The sequence below is a fragment of the Lichenostomus cassidix genome, chromosome 4, assembly GCF_008360975.1.
Source record: "Lichenostomus cassidix isolate B80296 chromosome 4, HeHo_3.0, whole genome shotgun sequence".
NCBI lineage: Eukaryota > Metazoa > Chordata > Aves > Passeriformes > Meliphagidae > Lichenostomus > Lichenostomus cassidix.
In genome coordinates this window covers 20204540-20225308 of record NC_139484.1, presented here as the reverse complement: position 1 = coordinate 20225308, position 20769 = coordinate 20204540, and the positions used below count along the sequence as shown (strand labels likewise).

The 20769-nt window shown below is 41.3% G+C and overlaps 1 protein-coding gene across 5 annotated transcripts in view; it reads left to right on the top strand.

Moving 5' to 3' along the window:
* The first annotated feature begins 3317 nt into the window (after nt 1-3317).
* The window catches only part of OTUD4 (OTU deubiquitinase 4), a 29116-nt gene continuing 11664 nt past the window's right edge, over nt 3318-20769 (top strand). For 2 of the 5 annotated variants that reach the window (XM_085058157.1, XM_085058156.1), the window contains exons 1-13: nt 3318-3440; nt 6534-7041; nt 8575-8658; nt 11597-11647; nt 11961-12007; nt 13766-13838; nt 14332-14413; nt 14644-14788; nt 16680-16737; nt 17125-17242; nt 17489-17553; nt 19213-19313; nt 20603-20727. In XM_085058157.1, coding sequence (XP_084914283.1) covers nt 6877-7041; nt 8575-8658; nt 11597-11647; nt 11961-12007; nt 13766-13838; nt 14332-14413; nt 14644-14788; nt 16680-16737; nt 17125-17242; nt 17489-17553; nt 19213-19313; nt 20603-20727 — 1114 coding nt within the window. In that variant the 5' untranslated portion in view covers nt 3318-3440; nt 6534-6876. The remainder of the gene's footprint in view (nt 3441-6533; nt 7042-8574; nt 8659-11596; nt 11648-11960; nt 12008-13765; nt 13839-14331; nt 14414-14643; nt 14789-16679; nt 16738-17124; nt 17243-17488; nt 17554-19212; nt 19314-20602; nt 20728-20769) is intronic. The other 3 variants (XM_085058154.1, XM_085058153.1, XM_085058155.1) reach the window with 2 other exon arrangements.

Sequence of the window (20769 nt, the reverse complement as noted above, 5' to 3'; positions counted from 1 at the left end):
ATACAACCATTCACGAGTTCTGAAAGCTTTCAAAAGCCTCGATTACCCTCAAATACCTTCTTACCTCAACTCTAAACATTTCTTGACTATACAAACCTTCAGGCCAACACCTTCAAGACATTTTATGAGGTGTTCCTCTAAGGTGGAAGGAACAGCTTTTACCACAACATGGTTTCTATCATTTGTGTTGTATTGAACGGTAACCATTTGTCTAAGAGAAAAAAAACAACCAAGGAAAATATTCTTCCCCAAATTAGGGACTGCAGTGGGATATTCTGGCCAGAATCTGTGGATACACCTTCCACAGCAGTAAAAAACCCAAAAACTTCTGGTATAACTAAGAAGCGTAACCATCGTGTCACATGCAGCCCTTCTATCCTGTCTTTTTCATTCTATGTGGGACGGTGTTAATTAGTTGCTTCCACAGGAATTCTTTCCACAAACTCCAACCAGCCCTTCTTTAGTTTGCTCTGTCGTGCTAAGATATTATACTGCTGCCTGTGCCATCAGCCCATCATTGTTTAGGTGCTGCCCATCTGAATGTTGAGCACCTTGAATCTCATGTGCCATTAAATCCTCATGGAAGGAAAACAGTAAAAATATCGGGCTGGAGTTCTAACCTTGATCAAACCTCTCCAGAAGGCCAAATGTTACATGATTACTAAATTTTTGAGGAATAATTATTTCCAAACTCAAGCAGACTGCATTTTTGTAGTTCCCTGAGATGTAATGAAGGAATGCAGATCCTGGGAGTGTAAAAACTTTGGGTCATGCATAAAGCACAAAGATGCAGTCAGTTATAAATAGCATGCAGGAATAATGCAACCCTTACTATAATCTGCTATAACTACACTGCTGTTCTGCATGAGGGACATGAAATCCAGATCTATTCTTCATCAGCAGAATTAAATCCAAGTTTGTTTACGCACAGAGATCCATAAATAAAATGATATCATGGAGGAATTAAACTAAAACATTTAACAGGCTGTTCAGATTTGGTTCAGATGGGTTTGGGACAACTCAGACTCTAACATCCTCAGTCTCTCAGGATGGAGTTTGACAAGACACAAATGTCATCATGGACTACTAAGCAACAGGCAACTTAAAAGCTTTTTTTTTTCTAACCAGATCACTTTTTTTTTTTTTTTTTTTAAACTGTGTTCCCTTAAGCATCTGGCTTTATCACCACTATTAATATTTATGCTAGGTACCTCAAAGTATTTATTTATTAATGCCCCCTAAACACTTTAGATTGGTCACGTGTTTGAGTGATGATCAGGGAATCACAGAATAATGGAGTGGTTTGGATTGAAAGTGACCTTGAAGATCATCTAGTTCCAACCCCTCTGCCATGATGTCCTGGTTTTGGCTGGGATGGAGTTCAGTTTTTTTAGTAGCTGGTACAGTGCTCTGTTTTGGATACAGTATGAGAAAAATACTCTGATGTTTTGGTTGTTGCTAAGTAGAGCTTACCCTTAGTCAAGGACTTTTCAGTGTCTCATGCTCTGCCAGTGAGGAAGTGCACGAAAAGCTGGGAGGGAGCATGGCCAGGACAGCTGACTCACAGAATCATAGAATGGTTTGGGTTGGAAGGGGTTCTATTTCCAACACCTCTGCCACGGGCAGGGACACCTTCCACTAGACCGGGTTGCTCAGAGCCCCAGCAGATGTGACCTCGAACACTTTCAAGGATAGGGCAATCCTCAGCTTCTCTGGGGAATGTGTGCCAGGGCCTCACCACCCCCACAGCAAGGAATTTCTTCCTCGTATCTAATCTTAACCCTACTTTCTTTCAGTTTAAAGCCACGTCCTCTTGTCATATCACTACAGGCCTTGTAAAAAGCCCCTCTCCAGTTCCCTTGTAGTCCCTTTTAGGTACTGAATGGCTGCAGTAAAGTCCCCCCAGAACCTTCTCCCGGTTGAACAACCCCAATTCTCAGCTTGTCTTCACAGGAGAGGTGCTCCAGCCCTCTGAGCATCTTTGTGGCCCTGCTCTGGACTTGCTTCAACAGTTCCACATCCTTTTAATGCTGGGAACCCCAGAGCTGATGCAGCAGTGCAGGTGGGGTCTCACCAGAGGGGCAGAATCCCCTCCCTCACCTGTTTTTGAGTCCCCAGCCTAAATAAGCTTTTTAGTCAGGGGGAAAAAGAAAAAATCTAAATTGAATTTGCTACACACTTGCTTACTTATCTCACAACCTTCCCACTACTGCTTTAAAAACATTTCATATATTTCTTCATGCCTGCTGGAGCATGGCTGAGGAAGATCAACGGGATATGAGAATGCACCCTTTATATATTTTTATATTTCAGGAATATACACAATTATTGTGGCAGCATGCACCTACCAAGGGCACAGTTCAGGAACTTCTGGCAGCAAAACCAGCTGTGGGATGTCCCCTCACACCCGTGTGGCTGTGGGATGTCCCCTCCAAACTGTGTGACTGTGGGATATCCCCTCACACCCGTGTGGCTGTGGGATGTCCCCTCACACCCGTGTGGCTGTGGGATGTCCCCTCACACCCGTGTGGCTGTGGGATGTCCCCTCATACCAGTGTGACTGTGGGATGTCCCCTCACACCCGTGTGACTGTGGGATGTCCTCTCACACCCGTGTGACTGTGGGATGTCCCCTCACACCTGTGTGGCTGTGGGATGTCCCCTCCAAACTGTGTGGCTGTGGGATGTCCCCTCACACCTGTGTGGCTGTGGGATGTCCCCTCACACCCGTGTGGCTGTGGGATGTCCCCTCACACCTGTGTGGCTGTGGGACGACCGCTGTGGCTAGCGTGACGTGGGATATCCCCTGTCCTATCCCACACCTGTTCCCCTGGCTGTTACCTCAAGAAAAAAACCACATGTCAGAAAAATCCTTAGAAGCATTTCCCGTTGCTCCCCAGCTGGAGCGGGGCGCTCAGCCGGGTTGCCCAGCTGAGGGAAGCGGCTGCACATGGCAGCTCCCGCCCCTCGCTGGGACCTGCTGGGTGAGGGGAAGGAGAGGTTCCTCGGCTGTACCACTGCGGGCTTTGCGGGTGAGGACGACATGAGGAGACTGCCGCTCGTCTTAGCACCATCCGGCTCCTCCGAGCCGACCGGGGCCGGATTCCAGCGCTAAATCCAGCGCTACATCCCACTCGCTGCCCCAGCGCCCCGGCGCGCTCCCCGCCCGCCCCTTCCCCCCCTCGGCGCCCCCCCGCGCGGCGAATGGTGCGAGCCGCAGGTGTGGCCGGCGGGACAAACCAACAGCGGGCGGGGGGGAATCGGCGCGGCGGGAGGGCGGGACGGGACGGGGCTGGCAGCGGGCGCATCACCGGGAGCGACGCGGGCGGAGCGGCCGCCGCGGGAGATTGAAGTGCCGGGGCCGCGGCGGGACGAGGAGCGTGAGGCGCTGCCGCCGCTGCCAGCGTCGCCCGCGGGGAGGAGAACGGGAGGCGGGGGCCGGTAAGTGCCACGGGCCGGCGGCAGCGGGAGCGGCCCCGGCGGCGGCGGCGGCTGTGCCGGGGGGGCGGCCGGGCGGGCAGGGCACCGCGGGGCTGCTGCCGTGGCTGCCGGGGGCCGCGGGGCCGCTCCCGGGCGGGCGGCTGTCCCCGGCCTGCCCGCCGAGCGCCCGTGCCCGAGCTGCGGTGGGAGGAGGCGCGTGGCGAACCGGGAAAGGGCGCGGGAGGCCGGGAGCACCGCGCTGCTCGCCGCAAGGCTGCTGGCCCAGGTGTTGGCACGGGCGGGCCGGACATGGACCGCGAAACCAAGCTTGCTTTAAAGATAAAGTTAGATTTTTTTGGTTTGGCAAAAAATATTTTTAGCTTGAGTCAGCTTCCTGGGTTGATCCAGGGTATGGGCAGTGAGAGGAGAAACTCGTGGCTGGAGCTGCTGCACGTGGTACAAGTGCTGGTTGAAAGTGTTAATAAAGCTACTTGCTAGTTAGAACATCTGTATTAACTCCAATTCGAGCATCTGTAGGAACCCTAATTTGAACAAGAGCTCGTGAGTTATAATTTGGTTATTCTCACCTTGATGGAACATTTATTTTAATGCTGAGGTGTTTCAGGTGCCTTTGGGTGGGTGCTTTTCTCTTTGAGCCTTAGCAAATATGTGTATGAAGTAGATTTATTCAATGAGAACTAAACCTCTTTAGAAATTGGTTGATTCTTGTATAGCAGCACTTGGAGAAAACTGTGGTTCACCATCACTTTATCAGCTTCAGGGGTTGGTTGCAGGAAGAGCAGAATTTTAGAGCACTGACAACTTCAGAACACCAGACGACTTTAATGCTTTAATTTCTATGTATTCACTTATGAGAACCACATTTACATCCTGTCACATACTGAATGGCCTGGTGTGTATAGGCATTCTTGAGTCTAACAGATGTGATGAAAGGCATTTGCCCTTCCCCTCACCAGCCTTTAGAATCACAATGACAAAAAGCTGAAATATATGAGAAGGCAGATTTGTGAAGTATTAGAGCATAGTTCTGCCTCTAAACATGACAAACAGGGCAAGGAAAAATAGGATATTCCACGAAACTATAAGTGGATGCTAGTTTGATAGGTCTCAAAAGCATCATTCCAAATTACTTTTATCTACAGAAGAAACACCTCTCACAAATAGGACTCTACTAGCCTGAGTTCCTTGAGTGAATGCGGTAGCTGAGTCAGTGGCAGCAACTGTTTCTAGTTCAGTCTTGCTAGATGACCTTTCCCATCTTCTGGGGGAGAAGTTTAAACTTTCATTCCAGCCCCTTGCTGGTATTTTTATCTCCTTCCTTGTCTCAAACATCCATCCCTGTGCTGCCTCACAAGCTCTCTGTGTCTTGGAGGTTCTCCTGCTGGTAGAGCCTTGTTTTAATTTCTTTCACTTTCTGTTCTCCTTGTCTAGAGAGATCCGGGGAACTGGCATTTGTTTCCTGTTCCTTTCTGGCAAACCCGAGTTTCTGTTAGGAAAGAGGGTTTGATCCTGCTTCTGAGGAACTGGCAGAGCACAAGGCTTGGCCTGGCTTGTAGCTTCTGCTTATTTAATAACTTATTATTATTACCTAGGGATATCAACTCAAATCACCATCCTCCCTGGTCTTATTACTGTCAGCTGAAAGTAAAAATCAGGGTTTCCATTCTTTCTGTCTTCACTTCTCTTTCCTGCATCTTATTTTGCTCATTTAGGCTAAAAAGTAACTAATAGCATCTTACTTGTTGCTTGTGCTCCTTAGAGCTTTGTAGCTCTTCCTCCCAGGTAGGTTGCACAACCACAGCAAAAAAAGAAACGCCCTAACATGTTTGAAGAGCATCCTTTCTTGTCACATGTTGTGCATCAAAACTGGCTGAAGCCTATTTACAATGCCATGCAAAATTTAATCATGCAATTGCAATAAAAATGTTTGGGCTTCTTACAACTAAGAGTGGCATTCAAGAAAAGTAGTACATTAAAAGTATTGAACGGCTGTGGCTTTTTAAAATCTGTTTTTAATTAAGTCCCCTTTTACTATCTGTTTTAATTCCATCTTCTTTCCTGCAAGTACATGGAGTTAAAAAAATAACCTTTCAATCTCATCGGTTGTGGGTAGGGGAGAGGGAAAGTCCCAAACCAAAGCTTAACTAAATGCACAAACCCCACATACTGTGGATTAGGTTTCAGACAAAATCATACAGTGTGAAGGGGTTGGAATGGACCTTAAAGATCATCCAGTCCCAACCCCCCTGCCATGGGCAGACACACCTCTTACTACACCAGGTTGCTCAAGGCCTTATCCAACCTGGCCTTGAGCGCTTCCAGGGTTTGGTCATCCACAACCTCCCTGGGCAACTTGTTCCAGTGCTTCACCACCCTCACAGTGGAAAATATCTTCCCAATATCTAACCTAAATTTCCACTCTGTGAGTTTGAACCCCTTGTTTCTTTTCCTGTCACTACAGTTCCAAGTCCCTCTTCTGCTTCCTTTTAGGCTTCCTTCAGATACTGGAAATTTGTTTTAAGATTTCCACGCACACTTCTCTTCTTCAGGCTGAGCAGCCCAAATTTTATCAGCCTGTCTTCGTAGGGGAAGTGTCCCAGTCCCCTTATCAACTTCGTGGCCTCCTCTGGACTTGCTCCAACAGTTCCATGTCCTTATGGGAGCACCAGAGCTGGGCTCAGTATTTCAGGTGGGGGGCTTAGCGGAGCAAAGTAGAGGTAGAGAGAATCCCCCCCTCGCCTCGCTGCCCACGCTGCTTTGAATGCAGCCCAGGATATGTTTCGCTTTGTGGGCTGCGGGCGCACACTACCGGGTTATGTTGAGTTTTTCACCAACCATCCCCCCGTGTTGCTTCTGAACTAAAAAGCTACGGCATGATCCTGAGCGGGGGCAAGGCTGACAGCCCGGCCCCGGGCGCTGTGTCCGCCTCCCGCTGCTTCCTCCTCCTCCGGGACTACGGCTCCCAGCAGCGCCCGGGCTGAAAGTGAAAATAAGCGCCAGGTTACGCTCCTGTTTGCGCCCTCCCCTCCCACCCTCCCTCCCTCCCGGCGGGCCGCACGTGTCCTTCCTTTCCCTTTTGTTTTCCGCCCGCAGGCCGGCTGCGTGCCCGGGACGCGCTCACTCCCCCCGGCACCGGGACCCGCCGGAGCTGCCCCCGGCCCTCCGCAGCAGCCGGGCAGCCGCGGGAGCCACGGAGCTGCGAGCCCGAGCCGCGCGGGGAAACTTTGCCGCCTCTCTCCGCGCTCCCCACATGCGAGTGGACAACGTGAAGCCGGCTGCCGCTCTTCCTGCCGCTCCGGTTGCTGCTCCCGCGGGTGCCGGCGGGCCAGCGCTGCCCCCCGCTCCGGCTGCTGCACCTGTGCCCGGCCCCGGAGCTGCGCCGCGCCTTCTGCTCGCCATGTGGGACTAGGAGGGTGCGGCGTTCTCCTCGGTGAACATGGATGCGGCGGACAGGGCCGGCGGAGGGGAGCAGAGCCATCCCGGCAGCGGCGGGGACGCCCCCGGGGACACCTCCATGGACCGCTACCTGCGATCTCAGGGCTTGTACAGGAAGAAGGTGGCCAAGGATGGGTCCTGCCTTTTCAGGGCTGTGGCCGAGCAGGTGAGTGGTTATATAAACAAAGCTCCTTCTCACGAAAGCGTGGGAAATGGATCTCATCAGTGGGTGGTAACTAGTGCTGAAATGCGGACAGGTATAGGTTAAGGTTATGCAGTCATGTGCCAGAGAAAAACACGACTTTGTTAAAAAAATTTCCACCTTGTTAGGTGAGAGAAGTTCTGTGTGTACAGCTGCTTCCTGCCACTAAGAAATCCTTATCTGTTTTGACCTTCCACCGCCTCCTCAGAGCTTTTTTCAGTGTAGGATCTCAGCAGTGGAATACAGCTGCTTGGTATGAGACTGTCTAGGAAACGGAATTTAATAGAAAGGGCTGAAAAGCCACGTTCTTCGTTTTGTTAATTAGTTTACTATAAAATTAGAGAAAGTGAGCAGTTTATTTTCTGTTCTTCCTGTTGAATTCCCTTCCCCCATTTCAGTGTTAGTATTTAAGAAAAAAAGCGACAGCGTCATCGTGTCTTAAGTACAAGCAAACAGCAGTGGGAGCTCTGGTGCTTCTGATTGTGGGAACCCAGATTCCTGTGCTAATTATACACAGCTTACTTTTTAAAAAAAATATTCCTTTCCCCACTGAATTGGTAAGTTCAGGCAAGCAAACACTATTGATTGGAAGTGGGTGGGGTTTTTTTATCTCAAGGGAGTGTATATATAATACATATTGCTATTGTGACTTTTTAATTAATACATAGGTTTCTCTCACACTCCAGTGTTGATAGAATTTTTTCTAACTGTTACATTTTTAACGTCCAATTTTTATTATAGAATCATTTAGGTTGGAAATGACCTCTAAGAAAGTAAAGTCTTTAATTCAGACTTATTAAGTGTTTTTCTACAAATTTGGTCTAATGTATGTACTCTCCATTCAGAAAAACTGAACTGAATTTGAAAGTGATTTATGTTGAGGGTGGTGTGCTAGAGACACTGCAACTTAAATTGTCTGAAACTCCCCTGCACTGTAGTGAGATAACTTGAAACCTGTGATGAAAGCAGTAGTTTTCCAGTGGAGATTTGAGCAGGAGGTAGAATGCAGGTGTCATTTTGGGATCTGAGTTCCTGGCTTCCAAAAGAGTGTTTGGGTAACAGGCCTCTTAAAAGGAAGAGAAAGTAAACACTCCCTGTGAGACTTGGTTGGATCTCCTTTGAATGAGTGTATGTTGGTAGTTGGCTTCCTCATTGCCTCCTATTATAACTTACATCAATTAACTGAAGTCCTGTACAAAGGAATCAGTTAAAGATTAACAATAAATGCTATTCATTTGCTTAGTAAATCCTCATAAAATTGAAGGTTTGAATTTAGCGAACCTCTGAATTCTGCAGTTACTTAATTTTTTATTAAGTAATTGAGGTTTCACTTGCATGAAGATGATGCTGCTGAGTGAGTATGCATGTTAAATATTCTTAAAAATAAAACTAGGGTATTTCCAAGCCTGTATTTAGGCAGCAGTCATTAATTATTTGTGGCCTGTCATCAAAACTCCTGAGATCCAATGTCACCTTGCTCTCTTTCTCCCTTTGTAGGTGTTGCACTCCCAGTCTCGGCACATTGATGTTAGGATGGCTTGTGTAGACTATCTTCGGAAAAATAGGGAGAAATTTGAAGCAGTAAGTATTTTTGTTTTCTTTGTCAGCATTTAAAAAAATTACTGTCTTCCTTCCACTTTGGTATATTCTGCACCTCCCTATGTTTGTGGCAATACTCATCATAGCTAAATAGCAGCTGATGCTCTTTAAATTAATTAGCACATATGTGGTAGTAACTAATTTTCATAAGCCTGGAGAAACCTGTGTGCTCCTTGGACTGAAGTGATGTGGGGTTGGGAGAGTTTTTTAATGTTCACGAAGAAAGAAAAACAAACTTACTTAAATTTTATTAGTTTATAGTGAAGCTACTGAAATCTGGATTTTAATGCCTACTTTACGATTATAGTGCCTACTTTAATATAAGTCATTAAATGTTCTTATTGTGCTAATTAATTGCTTTTCCTGTATATAAGGGATTTGGCTGATGAGATTAATGAATTTTTTTTCAGGGTCTGCAGTTAATTATTCATTGACACTGTAGTTTTTTTTCCCCCTAAACGTCTGTAATAAAGTTTTTCGTCAACCATGGATGCAAAATATTTTAAAATTGATCTATAATTGGTCAATGCCATCAGTGTTAACATCATGAAATACTTTTTTTTCTTCCTTTTAAGAGAACATGAATCAATAATGGTGCTTCTATTTGTGTTTGTATGGGTTCTAGTGTATATACTGTTACCTGATTTCCAGGATAGACAAAAGGAGAGTGAGTAAGGATTTGCTACTAGAGGATTATTACTCAGCTCTCTTCTTCTGTTCTAAATTTACCCAGATCCAAAATACAAAGACTATTTTAGATATGCACTGGCATAGGGAAGAGAAGGAAAGCAGGAATAAGGGTGTGTGTCTGTGCTATAATTTCTGACAAAGTGTCCTATGTTTAAATGTGACTGGTCACATTATTTTGAAAGTTATCAGGAATGAGTGGTATAAAATATAGCAAATCTCTCCGGGACAATGCTTCTGACTTGACTCCTTCCAACTGTCTCCAGTCCACCCAGGATTTACCAACTCTTAGATCAGACTCTTACGTTTTTTTTTGGTCATTGAGGACTTGTTAAATCCCTTTCTTTCCAGAATTACCCTGCTGAGTCTTATATCTGCTTCTCTACTTTTGTTCTCTTGTTCCATTGTGTAGTGTTTTGAAATACCATGCTCTTTTTGACTCTTAAGTGTGTGTTGTTTCCCGTACTGTTGTTTCCTGTCCCTGCTTTGTTAGCCCTAGCTGGTTTTACTATGATTTTAGTATTGTTTTGGTCTCTCTCCTCCAAAGTCCTGGTCCTAGTGTTTTGTTTTTTTTTTTTTTCCCCTCAGACATTATTCAAGGTATGACCTCTCCTGTGTCCATCTTTGCTGTCCTTCTGATAAGTCTCCTTTTAAAAAGTTTCTTGTGAGAGTAGGTGTTTGAGATTTATTCTCATTTCCTGGTGTTCTTCCTCCTGGGGTACCTTGCTTCAGCTCTGCTCATCTTCTTTGCTGCCTGTCTCTCACTATGCTTTGTGTTTTCTCTCTGGAATACAGCATTGTTATCCCTCTTTAAAAAACCCAAGCACCCAAACAGCATAAACAACAAATGCCTCTTTCCCTAATCTCCTGGTTCAGCTGTTTACTTGCTGCCTCCTCAGTAGTTATGCTCTATTGACAAGTATTGGTGGTACTGCCTGAAGTTCCTCTTCTCTCTGTTGTAATAATTTCAGCTTGAATTTGTGTCTTTCTTTCCACTAACACTGTTATAACCAAAATTTCAGGAGTGTAACCAGCACATTAATTTCCATCCTTGACCTTTCTTGAAGTGTTATCTTGAATTGCTGCTGTGTTACATTCATTCTCTAATTCTTCAATTTCCTATAAGAACTTCCTGGTGCCCTTCCCTTCTTCCTGTGTGCATTATCTTCAGGTCAGTTTAATTTTGACACAAAAAGCAACTGCTGTCTGTGATCATGTTCTACTGATCCACCTTTTTAACTTCACACCTGATTGCTTCTGTCTAAATTAGAAGGTTGGGCCAGGCTTGTTGATTCTTCACACTTCAAAATGGCTAAAGCAGGACTTTTAATCTCACTACTGCACTCAGTTCTCCTTATTATCTTGTTTCTTAATCACTGTGGGTAAAGAGGCCATCCAGCTTGCAGTTTAAGTTCATAAAGGAATTTCCTTCTTTCTTTGGACCTCTGTGGATCTTTATTTCAAGTAAATCAAGCATATTGTGACTGAAGAGCAAAATGCAGTCTCTAGCCAGTATGGTTGAAACACTTTAAAGTTAAGGTGTCTCAGTTACTGCAGCGTCTTTTTTTGGTCTTGGCTAATGTGAATTTGGCTTCTTCATGTGTGTTAGGGAGTGCAGCTGAAGGATCACTTTCTTAGGCTGGCACTTGAAGTGTAGCCTGATTGTTTGCATCCTTTGTTGAAAGTAAAAGCAGTTTGTTTGAAGTAATACAGAAAAGACAAAAAAAGTGCTTTATGAGTTGGCTGTGCTAGATCTTATCACAACTTCCATACTACAGAAATGTGACTCCTGTTCCTGATTGTCCATTGCTGTTTATTTACCAAGATATTTGAATTCAAGTTCACATGTCCTCTCTTCAATGATGCTCTGCATGCCTGGGATGAATTGCCCATAAACATCTACATGACATCACCTTTGTTTCCTTCAAGATTCCCAAATTGGCTGCTAAATTTCTTTTCTGGGGCCTTTGTTGGGTTTGTTTTGGCTTGTGTGAGGACTTTGAAAGCTTTTGATGGGCTTGTTTTCTGCAAGGCAAACCTATATGTTTGATTGTTTATTCTGTCATCTCCACATCACTTTATATGGAGGTTGTAAGCTTTTTGAGGGCAGGGGAGTCTTTAGTTTCCAGTGGTACATTCCCATTGGTACAGTGGATCACAGACTGGGGATTCCTCATGCTGCACTATTACATATAACTAATTACTGCTGTTTTTTTTTTTTTTTTAAATGCAGTTCATAGAGGGGCCATTTGAAGATTATTTAAAAAGTTTGGAAAATCCACAGGTATGGTAAACTTGATTTATAATAGAAAGCAGTACTGTTGTTGAAGTTGATGGCTGATTGGATTTTTTTTTCCTCTGAAATATTTTTTTGACTGAGCTTAGGATGTCTTTAAATTATGTGAGTGTATACTTCTATGTGTGTACTCTCTACTGTAAAATGTTTAGGGGAATTGTACTTTTATGTCTTGCTGAACTCCAGATTCAGTGTTCATACATTTATTTTAAACAATGATTTCTTGCATGTCTTGATCTGCCTATGAGGAGGTATAATTGTGTGTTCATTTGAACTTAGTTTTCTTTTGTTTTCAATACAGGAATGGGTTGGACAAGTAGAAATAAGTGCCCTTTCTCTTATGTACAAGTAAGAAAACTTTTCGATATGTTTTACTGGGATGATTTCTGTTGTTTTGTTAGTAAATCAGCTGGAATAGCAAAGATGGAATTATGTTATACGATAGTCCTCTGTAAAATTACAAATGCACTTTGAAAATTGCTGCTGTCAAGGGATTAAATAAAAATAGGAAAGCGAGCTTAGAAGATGACATTTAGTCTGGGATGTGAATATAGGTTTGCAGTAATGCCATGTATCTCACCTGCACAGCTAGTAGTGGGTAATCTCATACAGTTTGTATTTTATTAATTTTAATATCATAGTTTTTCTGTTTAAATTGCTTTTCTTCCTGTTTCTCACCCATGCTTTAGCACTATTGCTAAGCTGTGGGCTGTACCCATTTCCTATATACTAAATCTTTCTTCACAAAGTAGATGGAAAAGATGTGCTGAATATTTATAACTGCTTTCTAATTATTGTGCAAGGGAGTGAGTAATCCACAGCATCTTCACTGTCTGCTGTTTGTAAACCCATTAAAAATTCAGTATTTCAAAATGTTTACTCTAAATTAATGGCTTTGTGTATTGATGAGACAGCTGAAAAGAGGAAGGAATCAAACTAGTTAAATATTACTTTTGGGAAGTTTGAGCACTACATGTGGGAAATTGCATGGAATTCTATGAGGTGGATGGGACAGCTCAGAATTGGGTGTGCTGCATGGATGGGGGAGGTCTGAGCTGAATGTCAGGGCAAAGTTTGACTCAAGTGGCTTAGTGAGAAGGTCTGATGGTTAGACTGAGCCAGCTTGTAGAGGGAAATAACTCAATTTAAGTTGACAGAATTGGATGCCTAATCACATCAGAAATGGGGTGGTCATGATCTGTTGTACTTCTGGCCATGAGAAATGTATTCCCATAAATAGAAGGAGTTTATTTTGCAGTCATGCCACATCAGTTTCCAGGACCACAGCTGATAAATGAATGGAGACAAACCCTGGTTGATAATAGGTTTTTTTTTTTTTTTTAATCTCCATTGAGAGCATCGGGAGAGTTTTGTGGCATAGATGCAACTCTGTGTAGTATTTCACTGCAGAGGTGAACACACAAGAGTAGTTATAGCCATGCTTGTTTTGGGAAGATAGGCTTCTATTGAAAAGGCAATTTAGAGTCTCAGGGAAAGTAGGAATGGTGGTGGAGGTAGGGGAAAGAGTTGCTGCCTTTCCTGCATGCTGGCAGACTCAAGGGAAGCACAAGTAAGAATTTCCTGTTCTTTTCCAAGTGAATAAGTAAGCAAGTATCAGACTTTCCAGGCATAGGATAGAAATTCAATATGAATAGGTTTGATTTTGCTTTTACTCTTCAGAGCTCTCACAAATATAATTTGGTTGTCTTGTAAATTTTTATTTGCTCCCTGAAGTGGGTGTGTCATTGAGCTATGAAATCCTTTTCCTCTCAGAATAGCTTTTCCTGAGAAGTTGTAAGAAGTTTTGGTTTTTTTTTTAATCCAGAAGCTGTGAACATACTCAATTATTTTGCAAGACTGATAACACTTCTGCCTGTGTGAGGAAGAAGTGACAGGTTGCTAAGCAAAGAACTCAAAGGGAAGATTAAGCATGAAAGAGAGAGAGAAAAAAGTCAGTTTAAAATCATGATAGAGTTTGATTATAGCAGAGAAATGACTAGGTGTTTTTTGTGGTTATGTGTGTTCCTTGAGTTTGACTTAGATACTCATATTTTTATTGATACTACTTTTAAAATAAGTTCTCAACTGCTACTTTTTTTTCCCCAGGAAAGATTTCATAATATATCAGGAGCCAAATGCTTCTCCTTCACGTGTAACTGAAAATGGCTTTTCTGATAAGGTAAAACAAATAAAATTATGGCTATTGTGATAGGCTGGATTAAGACTACTTTATAGGCAGCAAGTAGTTGCATGCGAGTTTTATTATTTAACACAATGAAATATTCTGAGAATTCAATTTTAGCAGTTTATTTTGTACATATTTAAGGCAGCTATACTGTTAATACATGCAACACTTCTTTTTAAATAGATGGTACTTGGGGTGTGGCATACCGTCCTACTAATATAAAATTCTGTAAAAATCAATTTTCAGCTGCTATCTCATATCTGTCCTAAACTCTTCTTGACTTTTGTTCAAATTGTGTTTGGTTTAGAAGACATCCACCAAACATTTAGATTGTTTTATTGATATATTGATATCCTGAGAGATAACAAAGCACATGGGTACCTTAAATTGAATTTAAAAGGCAGTGCTTATGAAAAATCAAGTGAGATGCAAAGCCTAAAATATATCTGTGTGAGCCTAAAATATATCTGTGTGTTTTTTTTAATAGGTATTGCTGTGCTTCTCAAATGGAAACCACTATGATATTGTGTATCCCATAGAGTATGCAGAGAAGGCTGCTCTGTGCCAGTGTAAGTATTAAGCTGATTAGTTAAAAGAGTATTTTTACTAAAAATCTTAAAGCTATCAGTGTTAGGTTTCAGGAAAAGGCTCTGTATGAAAGTTTATTATAGTCATTTTTAGTAGCTTGGTTTTCCTTTTGAGTTGTCAATGACTGTATGATTACCATCTATAATGGTGGGATAAAAACTGATAGCTGGTAATTGATTTTACTCTTCCACTTTCTCCTCCTCTTTCCCAGCTCTGCTGTATGAGTTGCTTTATGAGAAAGTGTTTGATATGGATGTAAAGAAAATCATGGCAGAACTTAGTGCTGTTGGTGTGACAGAGGAAAGTAATGGGAGCAGTGAAGTCTCTACTTCAGATTCAGAAGATGACAACTACAGGTAAATGAGATTGAAAAGTTAGCATAAGATGCCTATGAACACATGTTTAATGAGTTTTCTGAATTCCTGGTGAGTAGTAGAATCCAACAGTTAGGATTGAAAATGTTTACAAAATACTAAGAAAAGAAGCACAAAGAAGTAGTGTTAGAAGTGTGAAAGAATGCAGTGTGTAATCTTCACTTACCTAAGGGAGAGGCTTCTGGCTCCTCTGTTTTTCCTGCAGTCTAGCTTTGAGTCTCTTTGCATGATAGATGGTTGCCATCTCACATGTATGTCTTCCTGTTTAGAATAGCAGAATTCCCTGGGAGAACTGTCAGTGTGCCAGTCTGGCATGGTAAACTGTGAGAATTACTTGGCTTATTCTGCAACTGAGTAGAGTTACAGGAATCTAATCCAACTTGTGTGGCTTCCACATCTGGGGGCTGGAATGTTTGCTTGAGATGAAGCTAATGGAGACACAGAGATGTAGCTTGCTCCATTTTGATCTTGATCTTTAGGAAGTGGGTTTATCTCATTTTTGCTGGATGCTCTAGCAAGCTTTGAGATTTTGACCTGATTCCTTTTGCACAGCAAGTCTTTTACAGTGCCCTTTTTGCAGTTACATATTGGCAGTTTTTCTTCTGTTTTAATGGGGGTTCTTAACTTCTTAAATGGGTTCTTAACTCTGGCTTGTATGAAATTCCATTGACACTGTGGAGATGTTGCTTCCCACTGATTGTTACAGTCCTTCCTGAGGGCTCTGCTGTGTGGTAGAAGTTCTTTGAACTTTGGGAGCTGGTTTCTCCCACAGGTTGGAAAGGTTGGAGGAAGGTGATGGAAATCATTGCAGAAAAAGAAAAGTTTTCTGGGAAAGGGATTAGCTTATTTTCGTGTTTGGAAGAAAAAAATACTAGGGAATGTTGCCAATTAAAATACAAAGTATTTCTGCCTCAGGAAACAATTATTATAGCTAAATGTCAGAGAGTGGAAATCTTCTTTATTCCTTTCTGTTCTTGGAGCTTTCCTGGGATTCAAATGCAGTAGCATTATCCTGTATCTTTGGGATTCCTAAGAAAATATGCTGCTAACCTCCTCAGCACCTTTGGAAATAAGGTCATATGCTCACTGGAGACTGTGGAACTCAGTGTTTTTGATTTAAACCATACGTCCTGTAATGCAAGGGCTGGTGTGTAAGTATGTGACTCTTGACCTAGTTAACACAAATAACAAACACTTTGCTCTCTTTATGAAGTTCTAAATCTTTTGCTTGTCTTAAAGTTGACTTCAGCTTGTTTCATCAGCTAGTTTTCCAGCAGATTCTTTTTTTTTTTATAAATACAAACTTTTCAGTTATGTTGTTATTAAGTGTAATAGTTTTGGGAGAAGTTAATGCTGAGAGTTGCCTACAAGACTTGTAGGGAAAAATACTTGGACTTCCTCTGTGGAAAGTATTTTTCCAGTGATGTCAGGTGTAGAAAATAAGAGTAAATTAGAGTGCCTGATGCAAGCTAACTAACAGTAGGTTTTGGTTTTGAGGATTTTTTTTTACATCTACTTTTGCAATGTTTTCCTCATGTAGTTGCAAAAACTTTAAGAGGAATTTTGTTTCCCTTGTCTTCCACCCCTTGCTTTTTTTTTCCAAAGTGACAGCAAAGTCAGTGCATGTAAGATAGACTTCTAAAACTTGTACTTAAACCCAAAAATCTAACTTCTGTATCATGTAAAGAGGTAGTTTTTATTTTTGACAGGTTTTTCACTTCAAGAGATAAATATATTCTGTGGTATGCATATTGTCAGGAAAATGGTAGTTTCAGTATTTTTGTCCACTTCTAGATGTGTCTTACCTGATTTTCAGGCCTTAGTAATACTGTAACTCATTATAAAAACATAACTTGCCTCTGTTGTGTTACAGAAGTAAAGCTACAACAGTTGGTGATATGAACGGAATGAAGTCTCTTTCTGGCAACAAGGTATTTTTCTGTTGAGATTTATTTTCTTTCTAATAACTTGTACTCTGCTCTATTTTTTAGTATTTAATGTTCATGAGAGAATCTTGAGTTAATAGCTTCCCTACCATATAATATCCTAAAAACTACCTGCTTCTTTCAAAAGTAATGTATATTTTTGTTGTGCTCAGAGGTGGGTAGTATCCTTTCTAGTTCTGCTTAGTTCTTAGTTTTATTCTGGTATGGTTAAAAGAATACTATTTAATTATTTTTTTTTCAAAGCTACTTATGCTCTGTGTATTTTTGGCTTCTCCATGTTTCAGTACGAGGTTTGAGCGCTATGACTGGAAAATGGAAAACTGGATATGTTCATGTAGTTGACCGTTTAGCACTTTGTTTTGTTCCATACAGCACCTTGAGAGCAATGGGAATCCCAACTCGTTGGTCCTGCCTAAAAAGGTTCTGAAATCGCTGGATCCCTTGGTTTACAGAAACATTGAATACGATGTTTGGCTCCAATCCAAATGGGGTGAGTAACAGAATACTTAAATTGCAGCTTTTGCAGGCTGTGTGAAGTGAAGCCCTCCTGAAGAACTGATGCAGATGGCAGTTTGGGTTTAGTTTGGTTTTCCTCTCATGGATCAGTGGGCAGACATAGGGCCTGAACACCTGGTTTGCATTTTTACTGCATCAAGAAAGTAATTCTTTTGGTATATTTGAATTTACAGTAATTATTATGTTATTGTATTAACAGTAACTGCTTCTGTATTTACAGATCAGCAAAAACAGGATTTCTCTATTGCTGCTGGCATGCAATACTCCATTGGAGATAAATGTAAAGTAAGTAATACTGAATTATAGTTTATAGTCACATTAACATTTTGCTCAAGATGCCCATTTTTCCTCTTTAACTGTTTTGATATTGCTACTTTCTAAATACACTTGGCTTATGCCTTCAGCTGAGGATATACTTGTTCTTTAATTGTTGGCATTGCTTGTGACTTACAGCATACATACAACTGATCAGTGCAATTTTGCTCCATTAAAAAGTCACAAGGTTAACTCCAAGAGTACTTGTAATAAAAAGACTTGGGGCCTCAACATTAAGCATGGAATTGTGGATCCTTGTATTTGTGTTTGACACTGGAGACAGTGATTACTATTTGTAAATTGGCTTTGATAAGATCTCAGTACTTCCAAATAATAAAATCAGCTGGCTTTAGTTAGTGCAGATCCTGAAGCCTAGGGCAATTCTTCCTCTTTGGGTGTTGCAAGTGTGTTACAAAATTGGTCTTTAAATTCTATTAAGATTTGTATTAAGTGTTGTTGCGTAAGAAGAAGCAATTTTTCCCATTAAATTCTCAAATTGTAGATTAGTCTCCTTAAGTGTGTTAATTAAACTGGTGGTACTTGGCTAAACATGTTTCTTTCTAGGACATTTGACCATCTATTAAAATTATTAATATTTATGACAAAATATTTAGTTTGGGTAATCATGCAGCTCAGGGCCTCTTTGAATTTGTCCTTTTTTTATTTGTGTAGTGGAATCAACCACAGTGACTAAACTGAAGGGAAAACACATCTCTAAACTTAGAAGAACCCCAACCACAAAATACCCCACAAAGCCACAAGCCCCCAATCCCCTGCCCCCCCAAACCAAAACAACCTAATGTGGAGTTGATTATTTATTGCTTAATAGTACAAGCTTAAAATTTGCATGTAAGACTCTAAGGCTGTCTTGTGTAGTATTAATTGAATGGTACAGATATTATTAGTAGAAAGAACTCTGGTAATTAACATATTCTCTGAGTCAAATTTTTTATGTATGTGGCAAGACAATAAATATATGGGATAAAAACATGGGAAGAAAGATAAAGTAAATAGTGAAAATTAGAGTTGACCAAATTAATACAAATGTGAAGCCAAATACTGTAGTGGAACATTAAGAAATACATTTTTTATTCCACAGAAGAATTTTAAGAGCATAGAATGTCGGACAAGTAACACTGATCATCTCTCGAGAAAATTTTTTTGTTGTTTTAAAAAAAACTTTATGAAGAATAACTCCCGAAGTAATTGGTATTCATTATGTTCCTAATTAGACTAAATTTCACTGAAGTGAAGTGGATTTTAATATGGAAAAGCTTTGAGTTTTATTGTAAGAGAGAGTGTTTTCAGTAAAGCTGAAAAGCCTGTGTGCACTGATTGCTTTTGACTTTCTCATGTGGTTTTGAAAAGAATCTTTCATTAAGTAGTGTTCCCCAGGAAGCTGTTTAGTATTGTGTGTGTTTGTTTTAATAGTAACTTTATTTCTTTTTGAAGAAGCAGTAGAGATTGTCTTTTGATTAATGTACTGAATTGTGATTTGTATTTCTCAAGTCTTCTGTTGCCCAGAGGAAAAGTTCTGTTTTAACATTGTTGATATTTTAAAGAGTTACCTCCTCTCACTGTCATCTTTGGAGCTAATCTACTTTTTTTTCTTATTCTTTTTCCTTACAGGTGCGCTTAGACCATAATGGGAAATTTTATAATGCCCATATTCAAGAAGTTTTTTCAGAGAATGGGCCAGTTGTTGTATTTGTAGAAGAGCTTGGAGCAAAGTAAGTGTTTCATATCTTTTGGAAGAGAGCACCAAATGGAGCAAAGCATTACTTTGGTTCAGAGTTAACTTCAGCCCCTGAAATGTATCTGTTTTATTACTTGGAGCGGTACTATCACAAATTTGTTAAGAAAACAGCATACTAATAAATAAAGGAAAAAATTATCATCACTTCATAGTTCTTTCTGTAGTGCCAAGTAGTCTGTGTATTTCTTGCAGAGTAGTGCAGCAACTACATTAGTAGTATTTTTTTTTTCTTTTTCACAAGATTCAATCCTAAACAGATTGACACCAGCCCAATAAGGTGTGGCTTGTACTTAATAATTAGATGCTAGATTTGTGAGAAGCTTTTAATATTGAAAGGTCTGTTGAAGCACTGAGCTCCTCTGTTGGTTGAATGGCTCTGCCTGATTTCATCCAGAGAGAGAGTGCCAAGTTGCTGTTTAGATCAGCATCATCTTTGCCCTACTTGGACAAGAAAATGTTCAAAGTTGTTGTTGTGGGTTGCAGATTTGATTGTTTTGGATGTGCAAGGTGGGGTTTTTTGTTTGTTGCATTTTTTTTTGTGGGGGAGTGGGCAAGGAGAGAGCAGTTTAAAACATCTTGAGTGCTGCTGTAAGTCCCGTGACTTCTGGGTCAAAAAAACCCTCATTGAGTGTAGTTTGGAAAGAGGAAACACTTTCAGTCGAGGTAAATGAGTGAAGGAGAAAGATGACCATTAATCTCATTTAATCTTAATTGAAAAAAAAAAGCTGCAAGATCTGAAGATTATCTTGCAGTTTGTACCCTTTTAAAATTGAAATTTAACCTGTTTGAAAGTCTGCCTTTCAAGTAATGTAACAGTTGCTTGGACATCCTATAGCATCCTCATTTAAAAAGGCAGTAATTATTCTGGGTTATATGCCACCAATATAACGTCTTTCAATGTTGGCACCTATTGAGGTGTTGGTAGTGAGTTTATCTAAGTATAGTGCTTTTGTCTAAGTAAATCGTTTTTGTGATCATTCTTTTTTTTCTGTCTGCCCTGAAGCCATTACAATAGGTACTTCACAAACAGCTGATCATTCTTTACTGGATAAGTCTGTGTCAGCTTACCAGGTTTACATAAAGAAAAAAAAAGGTTTGCTGTTTTACACATTGCTTGAGTGTAATCTTAAAGGCAAAGGATTTTGAATGCAATGTTCTCAAAAGTGGAGAGATCTGTCATTATTGGTGAGCATGTATTAATTTATGCAAGCCCCAGTCTGGTCTTTTAAAATATTGTTCTTTCCATAATTCCTTGTTTTGTAGGCATGCTGTGTCACTGAAGAGCCTTAAACCTCTTCCACAGACCTCTCCTATGGAGGGCTGGAACACTGTGCCAGGGAAGAAGATAAAAAAGTTTTACCCAACATGGGGGCAGAATGCTCAGCCTGGTAAGATGGTACCTGTCTTTGTGTGGCAGAATCTTCTGTCAG